The sequence below is a fragment of the Bufo gargarizans genome, chromosome 4 (genome assembly GCF_014858855.1).
Source record: "Bufo gargarizans isolate SCDJY-AF-19 chromosome 4, ASM1485885v1, whole genome shotgun sequence".
Classification (NCBI taxonomy): Eukaryota; Metazoa; Chordata; class Amphibia; order Anura; family Bufonidae; genus Bufo; species Bufo gargarizans.
In genome coordinates this window covers 110,893,144-110,916,350 of record NC_058083.1, presented here as the reverse complement: position 1 = coordinate 110,916,350, position 23,207 = coordinate 110,893,144, and the positions used below count along the sequence as shown (strand labels likewise).

General features: G+C 46.6%; 1 protein-coding gene across 1 annotated transcript in view; it reads left to right on the top strand.

The window, feature by feature from the left end:
• DTYMK (deoxythymidylate kinase) overlaps positions 1 to 22,655 on the top strand; it is a 41,305-nt gene extending 18,650 nt beyond the window's left edge. The window contains exons 3-5 of the mRNA XM_044289260.1: positions 12,797 to 12,887; positions 14,474 to 14,671; positions 22,020 to 22,655. Coding sequence (XP_044145195.1) covers positions 12,797 to 12,887; positions 14,474 to 14,671; positions 22,020 to 22,136 — 406 coding nt within the window. The 3' untranslated portion in view covers positions 22,137 to 22,655. The remainder of the gene's footprint in view (positions 1 to 12,796; positions 12,888 to 14,473; positions 14,672 to 22,019) is intronic.
• Positions 22,656 to 23,207: the final 552 nt, after the last annotated feature.

The window sequence follows — 23,207 nt, the reverse complement described above, 5'->3', positions numbered from 1 at the left end:
GTTGAAACAGGACACTGTGTAAATAAACCGGTCCATAAAAATCAGCCCTCCAAAAACCAAACGGCGCACCTTTCACTCTACGCCCCGCTGTGTGGTCGTACAGTAGTTTACGGCCACATATTGGGTGTTTCTGTAAACGGCAGAGTCAGGGCAATAAAGATAGTCTTGTTTGGCTGTTAACCCTTGCTTTGTTAGTGGAAATAAATGGGTTAAAACGGAAAATTAGACAAAAAAAAATGAAATTCTCAAATTTCATCCCCATTTGCCAATAACTCTTGTGCAACACCTAAAGGGTTAACAACGTATGTAAAATCAGTTTTGAATACCTTGAGGGGTGTAGTTTCTTAGATGGGGTCATTTTTGGGTGGTTTCTATTATGTAAGCCTCGCAAAGTGACTTCAGACCTGAACTGGTCCCTAAAAATTGAGTTTTTGTAAATTTCAGAAAAATTTCAAGATTTGCTTGTAAACTTCTAAGCTTTATAACATCCCCAAAAAATAAAATATCATACCCAAAATAATTCAAACATGAAGTAGACATATGGGGAATGTAAAGTCATCACAATTTTTGGGGGTATTACTATGTATTACAGAAGTAGAGAAACTGAAACTTGCAAATTTTTAAAATTTTTGTTAAATTAGGTATTTATGTGTGCAAAAAAAAAAGATTTTTTTTACTTAATTTTACCAGTGTCATGAAGTACAATATGTGACGAAAAAACTATCTCAGAATGGCCTGGATAAGTCAAAGCGTTTTTAAAGTTATCAGCACTTAGTGACACTGGTCAGATTTGCAAAAAATTGCCTGAAATAAGGCTGTGTCCTTAAGGGGTTAAAGCAACTGTCCTGCATACTAGGAATCGCACCACAATTTTCACCATGTAGCCCTAGTCTTGCGTGTCAAGAATACACAATCTTTTTGTGAAACTTTTTATGGGGGGAAAAAAAGTTTAATACGGCACAAGCAGCCATGGTCTGTGCAGCATGGCTCTCATGTAATGTAAAACAGGATATGTGCTGATCTTGTAGCTGTGATCTCTCCTGCAGTATATGAAGATACCGAGAACTCCATGCTGCATTATTACCAGAAACTGTGAATAAGTTCATGAAGTGTATATGGAAATAACATCACTGGTTGAGTGCTACACGGTATTCATTTCTAGACAACTAGAAGTACACAATACATTTTATTTATGCGCAAAGGGTTTTCTTGAGACAAAGGGTTATTTATCGAGTGCATTCCTGTATTCACAGTACAGGAATAATAACAATAACTCATGTACAGGCATTTTTATTCCCTAAAAAACGTCTGATGCGTATGAATATGCACGATGATTTCTCGCTTATATCATTGGGGGACACAGACCGTGGGTATAGCTGCTTGCTGCCACTAGGAGGCGACACACGGCTGAAAACTGTTAGCTCCTCCCCCGCCAGCAATACCCCCTCTGGCCAGGAGAGAGCCCTCAGTTTTTAGCTTGGTGTAGGAGGCAGACCCCCTGCTCTGCAGGCTGGCTTTTATTTTGTGTAAAATATAAGAAAAAGAACTGGATCGCACATCCTCAATACTATGCTTTTATCTAAACTGCTTCTCAGCGCAATATGTCGTATACCTACCCCTATGCTGCATATAGTACATGAGGCATAAGTATACAATTTAATCAAAGAGCATAGGCCCACTCACTGCGACAAGGTTGCCTCTTTGAATGGGACCCTTACCTAAATATGGCGCAGCACTGCACGGCGACCACCAACGCAGCAGCACCCCCGCTGTCTGGCAAAGCCACCTTGGCACTGGGCCCCATCAACCCATCAGGACAGCACCAAAGCAAAAAATGGCCGCCGTGCAGTACTGCACCATGTGAACAGGTGTGGAACCGACCCCATCACATTCTCTCACCATGTAAACAGGTATGGAACTCACCCTATCACATACTCTCAGGAACTCCAACTGAGAGGTAGGAATTTGTACCCTTATGCAGACTCCTGCTAATTCAAAGCACCTGGGCCAAATGGGGAGGAGTGCTGATACCAGTGGAATATAGATTGTACATGACCTGTAAAATATAAGAAAAAGAACTGGATCGCACATTCTCGATGTCTTGGAGCTTCGTGCAATTTTCCTCTCGCTGCGCCATTGGTCTCGCCTCCTGTGGGGCCTTTGTGTCCGAGTCCAGTCGGACAATGCCACAGCTGTGGCGTATGTCAACCATCAGGGGGGACTCGCAGCTCGACCGTCATGTCGGAAGCGGCAAGGGTCCTCAGGTGGGCGGAGACGCATGTTTCGGCCCTGTCGGCGGTCCACATTCCCGGCGTTATCAATTGGACGGCAGATTTCCTGAGCCGGACGACGATAGACCCCCGGGAATGGTCTCTCCATCCGGATGTATTCGATGCTCTGTCATCGTTGGGGACAGACGCACGTGAATCTGATGGCCTCCGGCCTCAATCACAAACTTCCGTGCTACTTCGCCCGCGCAAGGGATCCCGCAGCATGCGGAGTGGACGCGCTAGTGGCGCCATAGAACGGGTTCTCGTTCCTCTGTCTTTCCGCTGTTGTCCCTCCTGCCTCGGATTCTCCGCAGGATCAAGTGGGAGGGTGTTCAGACCCTGCTGATCGCTCCGGCCTGGTCCAGCATGGTGTTTGGATCTTGTCCTCCTACTAGGGGACGTTCCGTGCCCGCTCCTTCTCAGACCCGATCTTGTGTCGCAAGGGCACGTCTTCCACCCGAGTTTAGATGCTCTACGTTTGACGGCGTGGCTCTTGAAACCTTCCTTTTGAAGCAGCAGGGTTTTTCCGATGCAGTGGTTTGGACGCTCATTCGGGCCAGGAAACCTACCTCTTCCAGGATCTATTAAAGAACCTGGAAGTCCTTCCGTTTCTGTGAGGAGCGGGACCTATCTCCCAGATCCTTCTCCCTGCCGGTTGTTTTTGCCTTCCTCAGTCCGGACTGGAATTGGGCATGGCGCTCAGCTCCTTGAAGGACCAGGTGTTGGCCCTTTCCATTTTCTTTCAGCGATCCTTGACTGGACTGGGTCCTGTTAGGACCTTTCTTCAGGGCGTTGCACACTCCGCTCCGCCTTACCGTCCCCCGCTTAATCCATGGGATCTCAACTTTGTATTGGGGATTCTGCAAGCTTCTCCTTTCGAACCCTTACGGGAGGCTTCCCTCCGCCTGCTGTCCTGGAAAGTGGCCTTCCTGGTGGCAATCACATCCATACGAAGGGTTTCAGAGTTGGCAGCTCTGTCATGCTGTGAACCATTCCTAGTTTTCCATAGCATCATCACGACGGCATACAAGGAGATTGACCCCTGACCTCTGTAGGGGCAGGAACAGAGAAAGGTTAAATACCCTCCTCCCACCACCAACACCAGTGTTTCCTGTCCCTACAGAGGACAGGGCAGAGAAAGGTCTCCCTGTATGCAGGGAGATGAAGCTTGGAATTCAGCGTGGATACCATAAGAAATCGCCGGCATCCTGCATGGCGTCCCCCTGCCCTCCCGCGGTCCAGTACTAACGCTGGGCAGGGGTGTGGGGCTCTACCTCGTCCCGATTTTCGGGGCCTGTTCCCTGGCGCAGTCTCCCTTCCGGTATCATCGCGGCAGCTGGGTGCGCGCCGGCGCATTGGGCGCATATGTTTGACGTCACGGCTGGCGACCCGGAAGTGACGTCAGTGGCGGCAGCGTGGAGCTTAATTTAAAAACCGAGGCCTGCTCCGGACAAACGCTCCCAGGATCGGTCCCCCACTGTGCGGAACCCTTACCTTTCGGAAGAGGCGACCATGTCGGTACCGGAGTGGTCCCCCAGAGCTGAGCCGCCGCCAGCACTTCTAACTGAGTCCCCTTCGGGGGTATTTATGAATGGGTCAGGGAGTCTGTTGATCCCCCTCTCCCACGATGATATTAGGGGGGGGGGAGGAGGAGCGGGCTCTTGCTACATGCTCAGTGCAGCTACGGCAGGGCGCAGGCTCCTACATCCACCCCGCCCCCCTCCCCCCACCCTCCTCTTGGTGGGCCATATCCCTTATACTTGCCGTTTCATCTCTTTTAGGCAAAAGAAACCCCGAAAAAGATGGGGAAGTCACTCAAATGTGTCTCCTGCTCTAGTAGACTCCCTGACGGCTACCCCAAAAAACTGTGCAAGCCTTGTATCTCAAATATCGTACGGGATGAGGCACCCTCCCTAAAAGAGGAGTTAAAAACTATGATTCAGGAGGAGATCCGTTCATCCCTGGCCCACCTGTCCGCTAATCCCCCCGATTTGCCGCAACCAAAGAAGAAGCGGGCTAGATCCCCATCCCCCTCTGATATAGAAGTCGTTGCGGAGGAAAGTGCCCACTCTGTTAAGTCTTGGGAGGAGGGGGAGAGAGTCTCTGACTCAGAAGACGATGGACGTAGATATTATTTTTCTACGGAAGAAATGTCCGACCTTCTGAAGGCTGTAAGGTCGACCATGGGTGTGGAGGAGGTACAACGTACCCATTCGGTACAAGAGGAGATGTTTGGGGGCCTGAGGGTTAAGAAGACCCGTGTGTTTCCCATCAATGAAAGCATTAGGGATATGATCCTTGATGAGTGGACAGACCCAGAAAAACGACTGGGAGTCCCGGCAACGTTCAAAAATAGGTTGCTATTTGATCCGGAGGAATCTAAAATTTTCAATGAAATTCCCAAGATTGATGTACAGGTGGCCAAAGTGAACAAAAAGACGTCCCTTCCATTCGAGGATGCCTCCCAACTCAAAGATTCAATGGATCGTAAGGCGGACAGTCTCCTCAGGAAATCCTGGGAGGCGGCCATGTTTAACGTTAAAACCAATATTGCGGCTACTTCAGTCGCCCGGTCCATGTATCTTTGGTTGGGAGAGTTGGAAACTCATATTAAAGACAGAGCGTCTAGGGAGCAGATTCTGGAGTCTCTCCCCCTTTTAAAGTCGGCCACGGCTTTCCTGGCGGATGCCTCTGCCGAATCAGTTCGGTTCTCCGCCAGAGATGCAGCACTCTCCAATGCAGCTAGGAGAGCCCTCTGGATGAAGTGTTGGTCGGGGGATAAGACATCTAAGTTAAAGCTTTGCTCCATCCCCTTTTCCGGAGAATACGTGTTTGGCCCGGTGCTAGATAAGATCCTAGAGAAGGCCGCGGATAAGAAGGGGTTTCCGGAAGATCGCCCTTCCAAACGTCGGTATCCTTTTCGCCCCCCCTCGGGTCAAGAAAGGAGCTACAGGGGAAAAGGGAAATCAGGGCGTTGGAGTTACCCAAAAGGAGGAAGAGGAAGAGGTCAGTCCTTCTCCCAGCAGAAACCTTCAGATAAGCAATGACGCCGGAGTGGGGGGAAGACTCTCAAGATTCCTGGGATCATGGGAATCCATCTCCCAGAACCCCTGGATTTCCAAGGTAGTCGGTACAGGCTATCAGATAGAGTGGTCTTCAAGACCCCCAAACAAATTTTCTCTGACACGGTTCCAAACGAACCTTTGGCAAGGAGTCCAGAAACTTCTTCAGATGAATGTAATCTCTCCGGTCCTACCTCTAGAAAGAGGCAAGGGGTTTTATTCAACTTTATTTTTAATCAGAAAAAAAGAAGGTACCTTTCGGACGATCATAAACCTGAAACCTCTAAACAAGTTCATCCGTTATCAGAAATTCAGGATGGAGACCCTAACATCTACAATCCCTCTATTAAGCAAAGACGTCTTCATGTGCACTATAGACCTGCGAGACGCTTATTACCATATTCCCATTCACGCCAGCTCCCAGTGTTTTCTCCGGTTTGCAATCCAGGATATATCAGGAAACGTCCATCACTACCAGTTCAGAGCCCTTCCCTTCGGGATTTCGTCTGCCCCGAGAATATTTACCAAAGTGGTGGTAGAGATGGTTGCCTTCGCCCGAAGACAGGGACTCATGATAATCCCCTATTTGGACGATTTCCTTCTGGTCAGCGAAAGTCGCAACCAAACCAATTCAAATCTGAAGGTCTTTCTCTCCATCCTAGACGACCTGGGGTGGATCGTAAACGAGGAAAAGTCCGTCCTCACCCCCTCAAGGGAAGTTCGTTTCTTAGGTATGATCCTGGACTCCCGAAAGCAAGCAGTGTTCCTACCTCGGGACAAAATATCAGTTCTCCAACAAAAGGTCAGGTCCTTTCAAAAGAGAAGATCTTGCTCTATCAGAGAGGCGATGAGCATGCTGGGTCTGCTGACATCTTGTATTCCGGCAGTCCCCTGGTGTCAAATACACTTCAGACCCCTTCAGTCCTGGATACTGAGTGTCTGGAACAGGTGCCAATCCTCTCTAGATCGCCAAGTAAATCCTCCATCTCGGATTCTGCAGTCCCTAAATTGGTGGAAAAACCACGAGAACCTATCCCGGGGAAATCCCTGGCAGAAGACTCCCCAGTTGCAGGTAATAACAGACGCAAGTCTGTCCGGCTGGGGCGCAAAGGTCGGGGACCGTATATTTCAGGGCACTTGGCCAGATTCGATCAGATCCCAATCATCGAATTTCAGGGAGCTGAGAGCAGTCTGGGAAGCATTGAGGGCGGCAGAGGAGATGTTGTGTCATCATCATATAAAGGTGCTATCGGACAACACTACAGCCATTGCCTACCTCTCCCATCAGGGGGGAACCCGGTCCGTAACCCTTCAGGCGCTGGCAACAAAGATCTTTGCCTGGGCAGAACAGAAGGTGGCCTCTGTATCGGCAGTTCACCTGAGGGGGATACTAAATCAAGAAGCAGATTTTCTCAGCCGCCACAGGATCGATCACACAGAGTGGTCTCTAAGTCCAGAAGTCTTCAGGTTAGTGGTAAGGAAATGGGGGTTGCCCGACGTAGATCTGTTCGCCACCAGGGCCAACTCAAAAGTGGAAACATTCTGTTCCCTAAACCCCAGGGACAGGCCTCATACATTAGACGCCTTCGCCATCCGTTGGCATTGGAATCTATGCTATGCCTTCCCTCCACTTCCTCTAATCCCGAAGGTGGTGCAGAAAGTTCTCCAGGACAAGGCCACGGTGATTGTGATCGCTCCCCTGTGGCCAAAGAGAAGTTGGTTCTCATCTCTCCAGAGACTTTCTCTACAGGATCCATGGCCCCTTCCGGTACGGGAGGACCTACTCCAGCAGGGCCCAGTTCTGCACCCAAACCCGCAGTTTCTGAAATTAGCAGCTTGGATCCTGAGTCCCAAACCCTGAAACTTCAGGGACTATCAAACGAAGTTATTGCTACTCTGAAAGCTTCCAGGAAGAAGGTAACGTCAGCAATCTACCTTAAGATCTGGAGACGTTTTTGTTCTTGGAGTGGGGATGAATCGCCACATTTACATAAACCTAACATCCAAAGAATACTGGACTTCCTACAGCGAGGTCTAGATCTGGGACTTAGGCCCTCTACCTTGAAGGTCCAGATCTCAGCCCTGGCTTGTTTTTTTGACCAAGATATAGCCGGTCATCGTTGGATCAAAAGATTCATCAAGGCAGCGACGAGGCTCCGCCCAACGATCACCGCTCGCGTCCCTTCCTGGGATCTGAACATCGTTCTTACAGGCCTTACCTTACCGCCCTTTGAACCCATGTCTGACTGTCCTATAAAATTATGGTCCTTGAAAACTGCCTTCTTGATTGCGATAACTTCGGCCCGCAGAGTAGGAGAATTGCAAGCCCTATCGATCAGGGAACCCTACCTCCGTATTCTAGATGATAGATTAATTCTCCGTCTGGATCCTGGTTTTCTCCCCAAAGTGGTATCAAATTTTCATCGGAGCCAGGAAGTTACCCTACCTTCCTTCTGTCAACACCCTGCTAATGACAAAGAAGCCACATTTCACTCTCTGGATGTTAGACGGGCAGTCTTAAACTATATCACTGTGACGGAAAAGTTTAGGAAGTCGGACAGCCTACTAGTTCTCTTCGGAGGAAGACTTAAGGGCCAGAAAGCCTCCCGGTCATCTATAGCCAGATGGCTCAAAGAAACTATTAGTTTTTATCAATTACAAAATCTTACATGTCCAGTCCACATTAGGGCCCATTCCACCCGGGCCATGTCCTCCTCTCAGGCTGAGAGAGCTGGGGCTTCCCTGGAGGAAATCTGTCGTGCTGCCACTTGGTCCAGCATTCATACCTTTATAAAGCACTATCGCCTGGATCTTTCCAGATCATCTGATCTGTCCTTTGGGCGGAAAGTCCTCCAGGCTGTAGCCCCCCCTTGACTGATATATTTTTTATATCTCCTTGTATGCCGTCGTGATGATGCTATGGAAAGACCGGAATTAGACTTACCGGTAATTCTGTTTCCATGAGATCATCACGACGGCACGTTATTCCCTCCCTTGATTCATATTATTTGACCTACCCAGGTCTCTAGAAGGTATGGAGTAATACCTTTTTTCTTGTTTTTACTGTTCTCCACCACCGGGTTGCTCTGTGTGATTTTGGAAACAATGGTGTTGGTGGTGGGAGGAGGGTATTTAACCTTTCTCTGTTCCTGCCCCTACAGAGGTCAGGGGTCAATCTCCTTGTATGCCGTCGTGATGATCTCATGGAAACAGAATTACCGGTAAGTCTAATTCCGGTCTTTTCATCAGGACAAGGTGGTCCTCCGTCTGGTCCCTTCCTTTTTACCCAAGGTAGTGTCGGCTTTTCACCTCAATGCGGACATTGTCCTGCCGTCCTTTTGCCCTGGGCCCTCCCATCCGAGAGATGTGGTGCGGGCTCTGCGGATTTACCTTTCGGCACGTGGACGCCTTGTTCGTCCCTCCGGAGGGTTCTAGGAAGGGATTAGCAGCTTCAAAGGTGACGATCTCCCGGTGGATTTGCTCCACTATTTTGGAATGTTACCGCGTTCAGGACAGGACGCCCCCTTCCGGGCATCACGGCCCAGTCTACCAGGGCACTTGGGTCCTCCTGCGCTCACTTCCACCGGGCGTCGGCGTCTCAGTTGTGTAAAGCCTGGTCTTCCTGCCACACTTTTACAAAGTTTTACAGGGTTCACACGCTCGCTTCTGCGGACCCCACTCTGGGCCGCCTGGTCTTGCAGGCCGCAGTGTGGTGATTGTAACGAGGTTCTCTACCTTCTTCACTCTGTTATGTGTTCCCTCTCCAGGGACTGCTTTAGGGCGTCCTATGGTCTGTTCCCCCCAATGATATAAGCGAGAAAATGAGATTTTGTGAAACTCTCCTGTAAAATCTGGTTCTTGCTTGATTCATTGGGGGGGGGGGCACAGCACAGCACCCACCCCCGTTTGGGTCCGTTGACCGTGGAGTTGGTTGATGTGGTTATATCCTTCTGCTTCTCCTACTGCTTTTGCACAAACTGAGGCCTCTCTCCTGGCTGGAGGGGGTATAGCTGGCGGGGGAGGAGCTAACAGTTTTCAGCCTAGTGTCGCCTCCTAGTGGCTACAAGCAGCGTCACCCATGGTCATACCCATGAGTTTCACAAAATCTCGTTTTCACTGCCATTCATGAGCGCACTAAGCGCTGTGAACGGCACAGGCAGCACAGCAATCCAATCACAAAGCTCCTCATAGTACAGAGCTTTGTTATTAGAGAAGAGGCTGCTGATTTGTCAGTATCAACAGGCTGCCGTGCCATTGGCCAATCTTCTCACACCCTTTTTCTCCCGCGCGCTGAACACACAGCTGCAGCCATTGTCGGCTGCTGATGAAGGGAAAGCATAGCGGGAATGGAGCCTCTGCGGAGCAAATACAATGAGAGGCTTGTGCCCAGGTGATGTCACACCAGAAGTGCACTGCAGGCTTCTATCTGCTGCTGGGAGCTCCATGTGGAGGTTTATCAATGGAAAACGAATAGCCAAGATGCTAAAGAAAACCCTGGTGCTTATGTTAAATCATAACTTTCATTTGATTGCTCTGATACCTAAACACCAAAAGCAAATTTTTTTTTTTTTTTAAACCTGCTGTTTCTCTAGTTGACCTTATGTTGATAGTAGTGTTAGAGTCTCAAGGGTCTACAAAAGCAGGTACCCTACTCGTATAAACCTTTTGAGACTCTATTAACACTACTATCAACATAAGTTCATCTAGATTCTAGAGAAACAGCAGGTTTTTAAAATAATTTTTTTCCTTTTGGTGTTTAGGTATCAGAGCAATCAAATGAAAGTTATGATTTAACATAAGCAGCATGGTTTTCTTTAGCCTCTTGGCAATTAGTTTCTTATGCAAGTACCGAGGATCAGAGGTCTATTTTCCCATATGGAGCACACTTTCCAGAGATCAGAGAAGACTATAGGGAACACTATACCGTGCAACAGTCCGATATATTGTGTATAAGACTGTCCTATAACTGCCTCCTGTACATTTGTCCCAGTGCCATCCGACCACCACTGCTCCCTGCCACAACCACCAGATGTCCCTGTTCAATTCTTAGTGCATTGAGTTTTGCACAGTCTACTGCTCCGATCCCTGCGTGACAGATTTGGTGTTTAAAGAAAGGTAGGGGTTCTGTCTTCGGAGAGAGAATTTTAAAATGGTAAACATTTGCTAATTCTGCATGGAAGACATTATAGATAAGACTGGTAATGGTTTTCCTGCATGAATAGCAACCCCTTAATGTTATATAAGCCTACATATTATATATTTGAATAACTACAATTTCCTTACTCCTCCTCTGCTAAAAATACTCCAAGAATGGTCAGAGGAGTATTTTTTAGCCTGTACCTCTACCTGAAGTCTTAGTTCAGACTGTAATTATTCTTCTTGTTGCTATACCAGATTTACTTGTCATTTTATTAAAGAACAAAACTGTAATGGTGCACCCATACAATTGTACGGGACTTAACTGTACGCCTCCGAATATCCCTTTCACACATGAAAGCACCCCTAAGTGACAGCCCCATCTGCTGAACAGGAAGGCTTGTGAGATGAAAATGGGCCACACTTCAGTACTGGCAAGTTTCCTTGGAAGAACTTTTCTATGGACACACTCCAGCATCCCAGTCTACATCAGCCTCTTCTAGGAACCATGGATAAATCTGTTTCTTCTCATCTCCTTGGGTTGATCCCTGAAATGGCTAACCCCACCCATACCATACATGAAATGTGCCACGTGGTGTGCCGGTTGTGATGCAGTCTGTCTAAGGGTGGTGATTGATACAGGCATATACATCAGCCTTTCAGTCACTGCATAAAGGGAGTAGGGAGAGCGCTCCCTCATGAATGACCTGTATTATCAGCCTTCACCACTGCTTTCAGTACAATAATCGCTTGAATACTACTTATCGCAATCAACTACTTTGTCACCCCCAATTCCTCATAGATTGTAAGCTCTTGCGAGCAGGGCCCTGACTCTGTGTTTCAGTTGTATATTAGCCGGTTACGTTGTGATGTCTTCTGTTTTATACATGAAGCCTATTAATTTGTAAAGCGCTGCAGAATATGGTGGCGCTATATAAATAATATTGTTGGCCAGAAAACACAATTTATCGGTAATTGTTTATTTTATTTTTTCTCATTTTGGTTACTAGGAATATGTATATGTAGCTGTAATGTGCTACCGTCATATTAAAGAGGTTTTCCAGGGTTTTAATATTGTTGACCTATCCTTAGGATAGCAATCAAAACATGGCCATGCAGCATCTCTGGTTCCATCTTTATTTCATGTACTTAAAAAGAATGTGTACAAAACAGCAGCAACGTTTCGGCTACCTAGATCTTGAAAAAAGGCTACGATGTAGCCGAAACGTTGCTGCTGTTTTGTACACATTCTTTTTAAGTACATGAAATAAAGATGGAACCGGAGATGCTGCCGTGACAGTGTTTTGATTGCTGATCTGTGGACTGCTGAGGATCTGCGGTCGTGGTCTCTGAGGTCCGTGGGTGTTGCTCTTCAACTTTTATCTACAATATCCTCAGGATGGGTCATCAATATCAGATCGCTGGGGTTCTGGAACCCGGCACCCCCGCCGATCAGTTGTATGAAGAGAAGGCATGCACCACCTGTCTCTTCCTGCTCGCTGCTGCTATGTCTATGGCAAGCAGGAAGAGAGACCGGAGACGGCTCTCGCCTTCTCTTCATACAGCTGATCGGTGCTGGGTGTCGGACCCCCTGCCGATCTAATATTGATGACCTATCCTGAAGATGGGTCATCCATATTAAAAGCCTGGAAACCCCCTTTAATCTGGCAGATTTGTGCAAATTCGAAGGTATACACCGCATTAAAGCAGATCTGCCATCTTAATATGCTGACCTATGTAGTGCCTTTTTTTTCTTTTCTTTGTGGATTGGCAAGATACTATCTGACATCCGCTGTTTGGTTACGTATTTTGTCTGACGAACGGACCAATCCATTTTCGTATGTGTATCTGCTTTACATTTTAGTGTTTTCTGAGACCTTTCTCGAAGTTGTTCAAGATGTTTGTGTGCAGATTCAAAGCTTGTAGTTTTGTAGTATAGTAAATCTTTTGACTGTTTCACTACTTTCTCAATCTGTGATGTTTTTGGCATATCCACCAGCCATGCTGTAATTGTCCAGCATGTGCAGGTTCTACGTTTTGGAAGTTGGGACCCTTTCGTATCTCGAGAATGAGGTCCTGTTACCCCCCCCCCCCCCCCAACCAGGATTGGAGCGGTGGCCACGCATGTATGTCTCCCTTCAGCACTTCTGAAAGTAGCTGAATCCTCTCACTCAGCTGTTGAAGTAAATGGGAAGAGCCATGCATGTGCTACCACATCTGGGACCTGTTCCCATCAGACATTTATGGTACTATTATGTGTATATGCAAGAACTGACCCAGATGGGAATGCCCCTTTAATCATTTCTCCATGTTTAATATGTTTTACAGTCCTCTTATAAAAGAGAAGCTGAAAAGCGGAGTCACTCTTGTGGTGGATAGATATGCTTTTTCTGGTGTTGCATTCACAAGTTCAAAAGAGGTAATGTAAAGCTTGGTGGTATGTGGGTGGGACACAGGGCAACACAATATACTTCTTATGCATATGGTGAGCACTGAAACTTGCTACAATTTGCCTGTAATTATCCGTGGCTGGCAGAGCTATTTAGGCGTTGGGGGGGGGGGGGAAGTGGATAATCTTACTTTTTATTTAATTTTTTTATGGCAGATTTTATCGGCAGGAGTAAAAAAATTCATTATTCCTCCAGGTAACACACCTGCAAGTGCCCGGGCGGCTGCCCCTTACTGTGAAGTGTTCTCTGCAATGAACTTCTTCACAGCCCTTCTCCCCTGGGTCATGGCTGTAGCATCCAACCTGGAGACTACAGAGAACAAGTCACAATGAGGGGGCTGTCTACATGCAGGAGAGGCGCCTGGCCAATTAAAACATTTTCCCCACTCCTGTTGATAAAAGAAGCTGCCAGGAAGGTAGGAGTATCCATTTTGCCCTGACCCCTGCCTAACTCTGTCAGCAGCTTTAAATAGTCAAAGGTGCTGACAGACCCCATTTAGTGTAAATTACAACAGTGTTAGTTCCCCTTTTTCAGGCTGGTCATGAGACCACTCCTAAAACAGTGTGCATCAGTGCCAGGTACAACCTCCAAGTACAGCTGCTTAGTTCTCTCCTAGAAGCACTGTACAGCGTGCTTCTAGGAGAGAGAGGCTCTGTACATGGTGCATACTATGGAGCTTGCCCTAACTGTATGTTAACTACACAGGGGCTGTCTAGGGAATGTCAGTTGTTTCCATCCAAGCAGGAATGGAACTTTTGCTCAGTAATTCTACATTGCAACACTAAGGGCTGTTTCACACGAGCGGATGCCGTGCGTGACATCCGCTGCGTGGATGACAGCCAAGACCCGATGCGGACAGCAGAAGCACGGAGCATTAACATGATTGATAATGCTCCGTGCCTCTCTGTAATCTCTTTACTACGAAATCACAGTGACAACTTTATCTCCCTGTGATTTTGTAGTAAAGAGATCACAGAGAGGCATGGAGCATTATCAGTCATGTTATTGCTCCGTGCCTCTGCAGTCTGCATCGGGTCTTGGCTGTCTTTCACGCAGCGGATGTCACGCGCGGCATCCGCTCGTGTGAAACAGCCCTTAGTATGACTAGACGACTAAGTATTTATCTAGCATGAACATTTGTTGAAATGCATGGTTCTGATAATTGGCCTTTATAAGGTACCAGTAATCACCTGAATAACCAGCAAATGCTTGTTCTTCAGGTGGTTGCTGCATTTAAATGCAGCCATCATCTCCATTGACAGGCAGTTTTCAGGGATGTTATGCTCATTCACCATAATTGGCCTGATTCAATAATCAGGCCAATTATGGTGAATGAGCATAACCTCCCTGAAAACTGCCTGGTCTGTGTAAACCAACCTTTATGGTTATAAGAATAGCTATCAGATCTTGTCATTTATGTTAGTGCTTTAAGCAAAGTGAAACTTCTTGATTCTTTCTTCAGATACAAGACCGTCCCTTGCTTTGTATACACAATATGAGCACATTAAGGTGTATTTATAACTAAATGGTGAGCTCTTTTTGCATTTGTTTCCAGAATTTTTCTTTGCACTGGTGTAAGCAGCCCGACGTTGGACTTCCAAAGCCAGACCTTGTAGTATTTTTAAACATAACTCCCGAGGATGCTTCTAAACGTGGAGAATATGGAACTGAACGTTATGAGACAAGCGACTTCCAGAAGAAGGTGCAAAAGCGCTATGCAGAACTTATGGATGACAAATCTCTTAACTGGAAGGTAATGTGCATCTGCATTCTGCATCTCTATGTAAAACCAAAACAGTAGGTTTGAAAGTCTCTTTTGCAGTATTGTATCCTGAACCATTTGTATGTTGCTTTAGATTGAGTTAGGCTACCTGCATACGGGTGCGGGTTTAGAAGCAGAATATCCTTATGCAGATTTCCCGGTGTTTCCGCACTAAAACCCACATTACTTTCAGCTTTAATTTGTCTAATCTCATTCACTATGCTGCTGTTTTTCCCGCATGAAAATCCTCAACATGTGCCTAAGGCCTCATGCACACGACCGTATTTTCCCCTCCCCCACGACAGCACCTTAGAGAGATGGCTCCGCCCCAGGACAGGAAACCTGCAGCATAAAAAAGGTGGAGCCGCTCTCCCACCTCAGTGAGGTTTCCTGTCCTGGTACAGGAGCCTGCAGTGTCGTCCTGACCTTGAAGTCCCGGTAGAAGCCGGAGGGTCGGGGCGGCAGTCGGTACCTGCCCGATTGTTCCCCGCAGGCGCGGGGATGAAGTTCCGGAGGCGGCCGGGCGTCCCACTGGATACAGGGCGGAAGGTGCTGGTCCCTCAGGCGAGGAGGACGGCGCCGGCGGTTGAAGAAGGCCAGAGGGCCTTACTGACTTGCAGACTCGCCAGACGCCGCCGGATGTGGAAGCGGCGAACCGGAAGCGCCATGCGTTCCACGGCAGTGCACTTCCGGTCAGGTGACCGGAAGTTCGGCTTCCCGGTAGTTTTAAACCCGGCTCCAGGCAGGTATGTTAGCTGGGTGGTTCTGGACGCCAAAGACGGATATCCAGAGGCCAGAAAGTGGACCAGAGGGGTTCCAGGACAAATTTGGCGTGGTGGGTCTGCAGAAGCAGTGATCTCTCAGGTGAGAGTAACACTTGGTGGCAGTTTGTAATTAAGGCATTGCTGTATCAGTGCAGGTTGTTGCCCCCACTATGGACGAAGAGAGGAGGTCTGAAAGTGCGGATGTGGAGATCTTGCCACCGGTATTGTGAGTCCTATGCTCGGTTGTTAGAGAGATCTGGACTGTTCCTCAGTGTTGGGTGTGTTCCGTTTTTTTTTTTTTCTTAGACGGTGCCTAAGAAGGTGGCGGCAAAGAAAAAGAACAAAGAATGCCCTATCTGCAAGTGCCCGTTGTCTTCTTCTTACACTAAAAAGCTCTGTCAGCAGTGCATTGAGAAGACGGTGGCTGAGGAGACTCCAAGTCTTCTGAAAGACCTGAAGTCAATCATGTCTGAAGTTAGAAATTCCCTGAGAAGTAAGAAGAGGAGAAAAACAGTGAGGCAGGAGTCCGACGTTGAATCGGAGGATAGCGACTCTTTCTCCAGGAACCAGGACTCTGATGATTCCTTTTCTTCGGAGGATAATATAAAAGAAGGAAAGTTCCTATTTCCAGCGGAAGAGACGGACAAATTATTAAGTTATCCGATCTACCTTGGAGTTAGAAGATACCAGGGAGGATAGGTCGGTAGAGGATGTTATGTTTGAAGGCCTTAGGGAAAGGAAGCGTAGATGTTTCCCGGTCCATAGGTCTATCTCAGCAGTGATAGAAAAGGAATGGAAAAAAACGGATAAAAAGCTTAGGGCATTAAGCAACTAAGTGTAATCACCACTAAATGGGGTCTGTCAGCACCTTTTCATTTCTAAAACCTTCAAACGGAAGTATCCATTCGAGGAGGAAGCGTCTACATCTTGGGACAAGGCCCCTAAGCTGGATGTAGCCATTTCCAAGATTTCAAAAAAAAATCCTCACTACCCTTTGAGGACATGGGGTTCTTAAAAGACCCCTTAGATAAAAGAATTGACTCCTCCCTTAAGAATGCATGGGAGTCTTCTGCGGCTGCTTTCAGACCTAGTATAGCTGCCACGGTGGTTGCAAGGTCTATGTCACTATGGTTGGAGAGGTTAGAAGGGCAGATTAGGGAACAATGCCCTAGGGAGCAGTTATTGGCTTCAATTCCGACCTTCCAGAAAGCCGCGGATTTTATTGCAGACGCCGCTGTGGACTCAGTAAGGCTGGAAGCAAGGACCGCTTCCCTTTCTAATTCTGCACGACGTGCTTTGTGGCTTAAGAATTGGAAAGGGGGAGATCTGTCATCCAAGTTGAGGCTTTGTAGCATTACCTGTGATGGCCAGTTTCTTTTCGGGTCAGAGCTTGACTCTTTACTCGAGAAAGCGGCAGATAGGAAGAAGTTTCCCCAGGAATCTTTTACGCAGTTTAGACAATATAAGCGGCCCTTTCGGAACCCGTCAAGGTTCCAGAGTAGGAGGCAGATGGGGGACAAAGAACAGGGATCTAGGCCTAGATCAGGAAATAAGGGTTTTTTGTTTGGATCTACCACAGGCCGTGCATCAAAACAGGGTAAGCAATGACGCCATGATCCCAGTAGGAGGACGGTTAAAGTTCTTTCTTCCTGCTTGGGAAAAGATGGCAGGAAAATGGTTAGTGTGTCTTCTGCGGGAGGGTCTAAGGTTGGAGTTCCTGAGTTGCCCCGCAGAAAGATTTGTGGTGTCAAGGTCTTCCCCCGTCATGCTGCAAGAAATAAAAAAATTGATAAGCAAGAAGGTGTTGATTCCTGTCCCAGAGTCAGAGCTAGGGAAAGGATTTTATTCCACCCTGTTTTTAGTAAAGAAACCGGATGGGTCATACCGGACCATCATAAATCTCAAATATCTGAACAAGTTCTTAAAAGCCAGAAAATTCAAGATGGAGACTATCAGATCAGCAATATATCTTTTATCTCCAGGGTGTCATATGGCGGTTCTGGATTTAAAAGATGCTTACCATCATATTCCGATCCATCCAGATCACCAGAGATTCCTCCGGTGGCAGTGAGGACCGAGGTGGGACTTCTTCATTTTCAGTTCCAGGCTCTTCCCTTTGGCCTCTCCATGGCACCTCGGATCTTCACCAAGGTAGTGGCGGAGATGGCTTCCTTCATCAGAAGAGAGGACATCACGTTTTTGCCTTACCTGGACGACTTTTTGGTGGTAGCCCAGTCTCGGGAGGAGTGTGCCAGGTCTCTGGATCGGGTTATGGAGGTTCTTCGGTCTCTGGGTTGGCTGTTAAACATCCAAAAGTCCAGGTTGGAGCCGTCAACGAGCCAGGTTTTTCTGGTTCTGAATTCCAGGCTGGAGAGAACCTTTCTCACAGACGAGAAGGTAGCTGGGGTTCAGGGAAGAGTTCAGAGGGTTCAGTTAGAACGGAACCTGTCTATAAGAAAAGCTATGTCTCTGTTAGGAGTTCTAACTTCCTGCATACCAGCAGTCCAGTGGGCTCAGACATTCCCGCCAGTTACAGGTAGAGATCTTGGCTGCTACAAGACGGACGGGGGCATCCCTGGAGTCAGTAATGAGCTTATCAGAGGTGACTTTCTTCCCTAGATTGGTGGAAGGAGGTAGAAAATCTGAATCAGGGACTTCCCTGGGCCTTTCCGGAACCGGTGGTGGTTACTACAGACGCCAGCCCCTGTGGTTGGGGGGCTCATGTGGAGGATCTGATCTTTCAGGGAGAGTGGTCCCAGGGTCAGAAACGGTTTTCATCGAATCGGAAGGAGCTGAGGGCAGTTTTGCTGGCCTTGAGAGCGGTTCTTCCGATGATCCTGAACAGACATGTGAGGGTGATGTCCGACAATCGGACAGTGGTCTCATATCTCAATCGCCAGGGAGGGACCAGGTCAGATTCTTTACTGAGGGAGTCGAGATGGATATTCGAGGAGATAGAGGGGAGAGTGCTTCATCTCTCGGCCATTCATATCAGAGGGGTCGAGAATTCTCGAGCAGACTTTCTGAGTCGCCACAGACTGCGTCAGGGAGAGTGGTCTCTGAATCCCAAGATTTTTTCCCAGATAGTAAGATTATGGGGGTTACCTTCGGTAGATATGTTCGCCACAAGAGAACAGAAAGGTACAGGAATTTTTCTCCCTCAGTCCAGAGGAGTGCCCATCTGGGGTAGACGCCTTTCTCCAGAAATGGGATTTTCCACTAGGCTATGCCTTCCCTCCGCTTCAGCTGATTCCTCTGGTAGTAAGGAAGATCAGGTACGAAGGAGCCAGGGTGATCATGATAGCCCCCTTCTGGCCGAAGAGGGCGTGGTTTTCCCTGTTGAGAGCAATGTCTGTCTCGGATCCATGGATCCTCCCAGAAATTCCAGATCTATTATCTCAGGGTCCTGTGTCCCACCCAGAAGTAGGGTCCCTACATCTTTCAGCATGGAATTTGAGAGGTCATTTTTAGCCAGTCAGGGATTCTCTGAGGAAGTAATTTCCACTTTGATGAAGAGTAGGAAGGAGGTAACAAATGTTATTTATGCTCGAGTATGGAGAAAGTTCCTGTCCTTTATAGGCACAGAAGTGGTTTCCTGGCCGTTAGAATTTTCCATAGTTCAGGTGTTGGAATTTTTACAGAGGGGATTGTCCCTCGGGTTAGCAAAAAGTACATTAAAGGTGCAGGTGTCAGCCTTATCAGTTCTGGAGAGAAGAAGTTTGGCCATGGACCCTTGGGTGGTTAGGTTTTTTAAGGCAGTGGATAGGATTACGCCAGTAGCAGGCCCTAGGTTTCCTCCCTGGGACCTTAACTTAGTGCTTAATGCCCTAACCAAACATCCCTTTGAACCTCTAGCATCTTGCCCGGTTAAAATACTTTCCCTTAAGCTAGTTTTGCTGGTAGCTTTAACTTCAGCCAAAAGAGTTGGGGAGATTCAGGCCCTCTCTATTAACCTCCCTTGTATGTTCATCAGGGAGGACAGAGTGGTTCTTAGACCAGATCCTGGGTTTATGCCAAAGGTTCCTTCCAGGGTTAATAGGGCTCAGGAGGTAGTTCTCCCAGCTTTCTTTTCAGAGACTAAGGATGATAGAGAGAAGGAGTTACATTCTCTGGATGTCAGAAGGTGCCTTTTGCAGTACCTGGAGGTGACTAAAGACTGGAGGAAGTCCTCTGCCTTGTTTGTTCTGTTCGGTGGGGCAAGAAAAGGTAATACTGCCTCTAAGGCTTCTATTGCCCGGTGGATTAGAGAAGCTATATCCTTGGCATATTCAGTAACCGGCGTGTCTCCCCCTATTTCTGTGAGGGCTCACTCCACGAGGGCGGTATCCACGTCTTGGGCAGAGAGGGCTAGCATATCTATTGAACAGATCTGTCGGGCAGCCACCTGGTCTTCTCCGTCCACCTTCTATAAGCACTATAGGCTTCAGCTTGATTCTATCTCTGACCTTCTTTTTGGCACTAAGGTTTTGAGTTCTGTCACCCACCCTAAGGATAATCTCTGAAATCTCTCTCTAAGGTGCTGTCGTGGGGGAGGGGAAAAATGATGATTACACTTACCGGTAATCGGATTTTCCTGACCCCACGACAGCACCTCTTTATTCCCTCCCTATTGGTGTAAGTCTGTGTGTTCACGGGTGTTGCAAAAAAAAAAAAAAAAATATATATATATATATATATATATATATATATATATATATATATATATATATATGTATGTAAATTAAACTAACGTAAGGGGGAGACCCTCTCATGCTCTGGAAACTCACTGAGGTGGGAGAGCGGCTCCACCTTTTTTATGCTGCAGGTTTCCTGTCCTGGGGCGGAGCCATCTCTCTAAGGTGCTGTCGTGGGGTCAGGAAAATCCGATTACCGGTAAGTGTAATCATCATTTTCGTTTCCGTGTCCGTTCCGGGTTTTTTTTTTTTGCGGATAGGATGCGGACCCGATCATTTCAATGGGTCCGCAAAAAACACTGACAGCACACCGTGTGCTGTCCGCATCAGTATGTCCATTCCGTTGCTCCGCAAAAAAAAAATTGTGCATGTCCTATTTTTTTCTAGTTTGCGGACAAGGATGGGCATTATTACAACGGATCACCAAAATTTTTTTTGTGGATCGCAAAACACATACGGTCGTTTGCATGAGGCCTTAACATATGAAAAAAATTTAGGGTTTTGTGGATTTCACACATTTACAAAAAACATGGGTTTACTGTCTGCACACTGTGCACATGTCCCCAATGGGTGAACATTTTCCCTAGTCTCCTAGACAAGCTACTCTTATATTTGCAGCATTGTATTCACTGTTGTATTGCTTGATTTCCAAAACCTACTAAGCAGGACTTGCTCCCACTAATCACTGTCTTCATGGCATATTGTAATGCACTTCTGTGGGGAAAACTTTGGCTGTATTCCTGTTTTAACAATTACATTTATTTATAAAGAGAATAATGCTGAACAATTTTCTAATATACATCTATTTAAAGATGACCTGTCGCCTCTCCTGACATGTCTGTTTTAGTTTCTACTTGCATTCTCCATGTAATAACAATTCTGGAGCATCTATGCTTATGGCTCTATATTGTGCCATTCCTGCTAGAAGTTTAAAAAATTTACCTTTTAGCTGTGTTTCTGATACCAGCAGCACTGATTGGACAGAATCAGACTGGGCAGGGACGCACCCCTAACTGGTAACACCCATCTGTACCTTTTACTGCAAGTTGCTGACAATTCAATCATACTTCTAGTAGAAATAACAGAGGAATGGAACAACATAGTCATAAGAATAGACTCGCCAGAGTCGTTCTTTCATGGTTAATGCAAGCAGTTACGAAGACAGACATGTCAGGAGAGGTCACAGGTCCTCTTCAAAATTTTCCTCGCAGACCTTTATTATATCCATGCAGTAGCCTTTCTCTAAAGAAAAAAGGTACTGCCTGTTTGTCATGTAAAATGCATCCATAGGAGAGCTGGATAGGACTAACATGGTGTCAGTCATGTGACCTGGCTTTCAGTTAGATACCTGGGTAGTTAACAGGTGAATAGTAGTGTGTTTGAGGAGCAGAACTTATAGGGTGAAATTTATCATACAAATATGCTTCTTACAGTGCTGTGGAATAGTTGCAAAATTGTGTGCAATTGCTGTTACTCCACTAGCCTCACCACTTTCCTGAAAAGGGGGGCAAGGCTGGTGAGCCTGTGACATTTATGATCTTTCCCAGTTTTTTGCGGTAGAACAACACTGAAATCAATGCCAGACATATAGACAGGCGCTTGCTGCACCTAATTTATGATGAGGCGTATTCAGGTGCAGCATCCGGGAGCATGCCTAGTGTTGATGGATCCGTAAACAAGATAAAAATAGAGCATGCTTCCATGCTAAAACATGAATGTGTGGAGAACACTGACGGCACACGTGTGGTGGCCATCATTTTGACAGAAAAGCTAGTGTTGCATGCAATAGTGTTCCTCCCACCAAGTTTGAAGAAATTTTGCACCAGATGCCAACAATGCAAATATAAACAGAGCTTAATTCAAACCTAGAATAATGCTTATTTGCTGTTTTTGTGTTATCAGGTGGTTGATGCAGCACAGAGTATGGACTATGTTCACAATGCTATAAAACAACTGAGTGAAGCAATCATACAGGAAGCCAGGGATCAACCTATTGGGAAGCTGTGGGTTGAGGACTGACCTGGATGGGATCTGCTGGGAGTGAGATTGCCCAGACACAAGACTTGGGCACTTTAGTTGTCAAGCCAGTGAATGTTCTGGAATATGACTGCATTTTATTGAGCACAATATCCATGTTGTGTGAAATCTCCACTGCCTTCTGTAAATTGATATTGCTTGGTTTTACCCATGCTGACATTGATTTTCAGCCTAGAGTATTTATGTGCAAGCAACACGTTCCTTCCAGGTAAGCATGTTTGTGTAATACACTGTAGACTGAGGATGCATGGGTAAATATTCTATAATTATATTTAATATATCATTCAGTGCTGTGATGGAATCTGAGCTCAGTTATGTACAAAATGTGTATAGATTAAATATGAAATCATGACTGGTGACATTTGCATAATGTCCGATTCAGTATTTTACTGTTCTTATGTATTAGTGTGGTGAATTAGATACAGGTGCATATATTGCTGCTGTTAAACCAAATTCGCAATCTATATGTAAGCCCTGAATAAAGATTTTTATTGCAATAGACCTTCTCCTTCCTTTTTTTTTTTTCTTTTCCTTCTTTCTGTTTGTTTGGTGTCTTTTGTAAGGCCTCTTTCACATGAGTAATACAGATTGTCAGGGTCTGTTCAGTAAAAATCTGATGGTTTTGCATGCAAGTTGCATCAGTTTTGTCTGCCATTGTGTTTAGTATAAATCCGTATAAAGGACAACTATGCTGATAATGCACATCCTAAAATATCTGTTGCAGGTATTTGTCTACCAGAGATGAGAAACTTTGGGACACATTTATCAAGCTCTTTAAGCCACTTATAGTGCCATAATAGTGTTTTAATTAGTCACATCTTACTCTTTCAGTCACTTTTGAAAAGTGGTGAGCCCATCAGATATAGGATAATACAGTATATGCCAAAGACTGAATCACTGACTTTCAGGATCATCGCTGGAACAAGAAAGGATCTCTTGGCTTCTGAATCCAGTAAAATGCAAAAACAGCTTTGAGACCTTTTGCTGTAACATCTTCGATTTCTGGGTATTCAAAATCAAAGCCTGGGATAACCTGGCCTGATCCATGTTAGG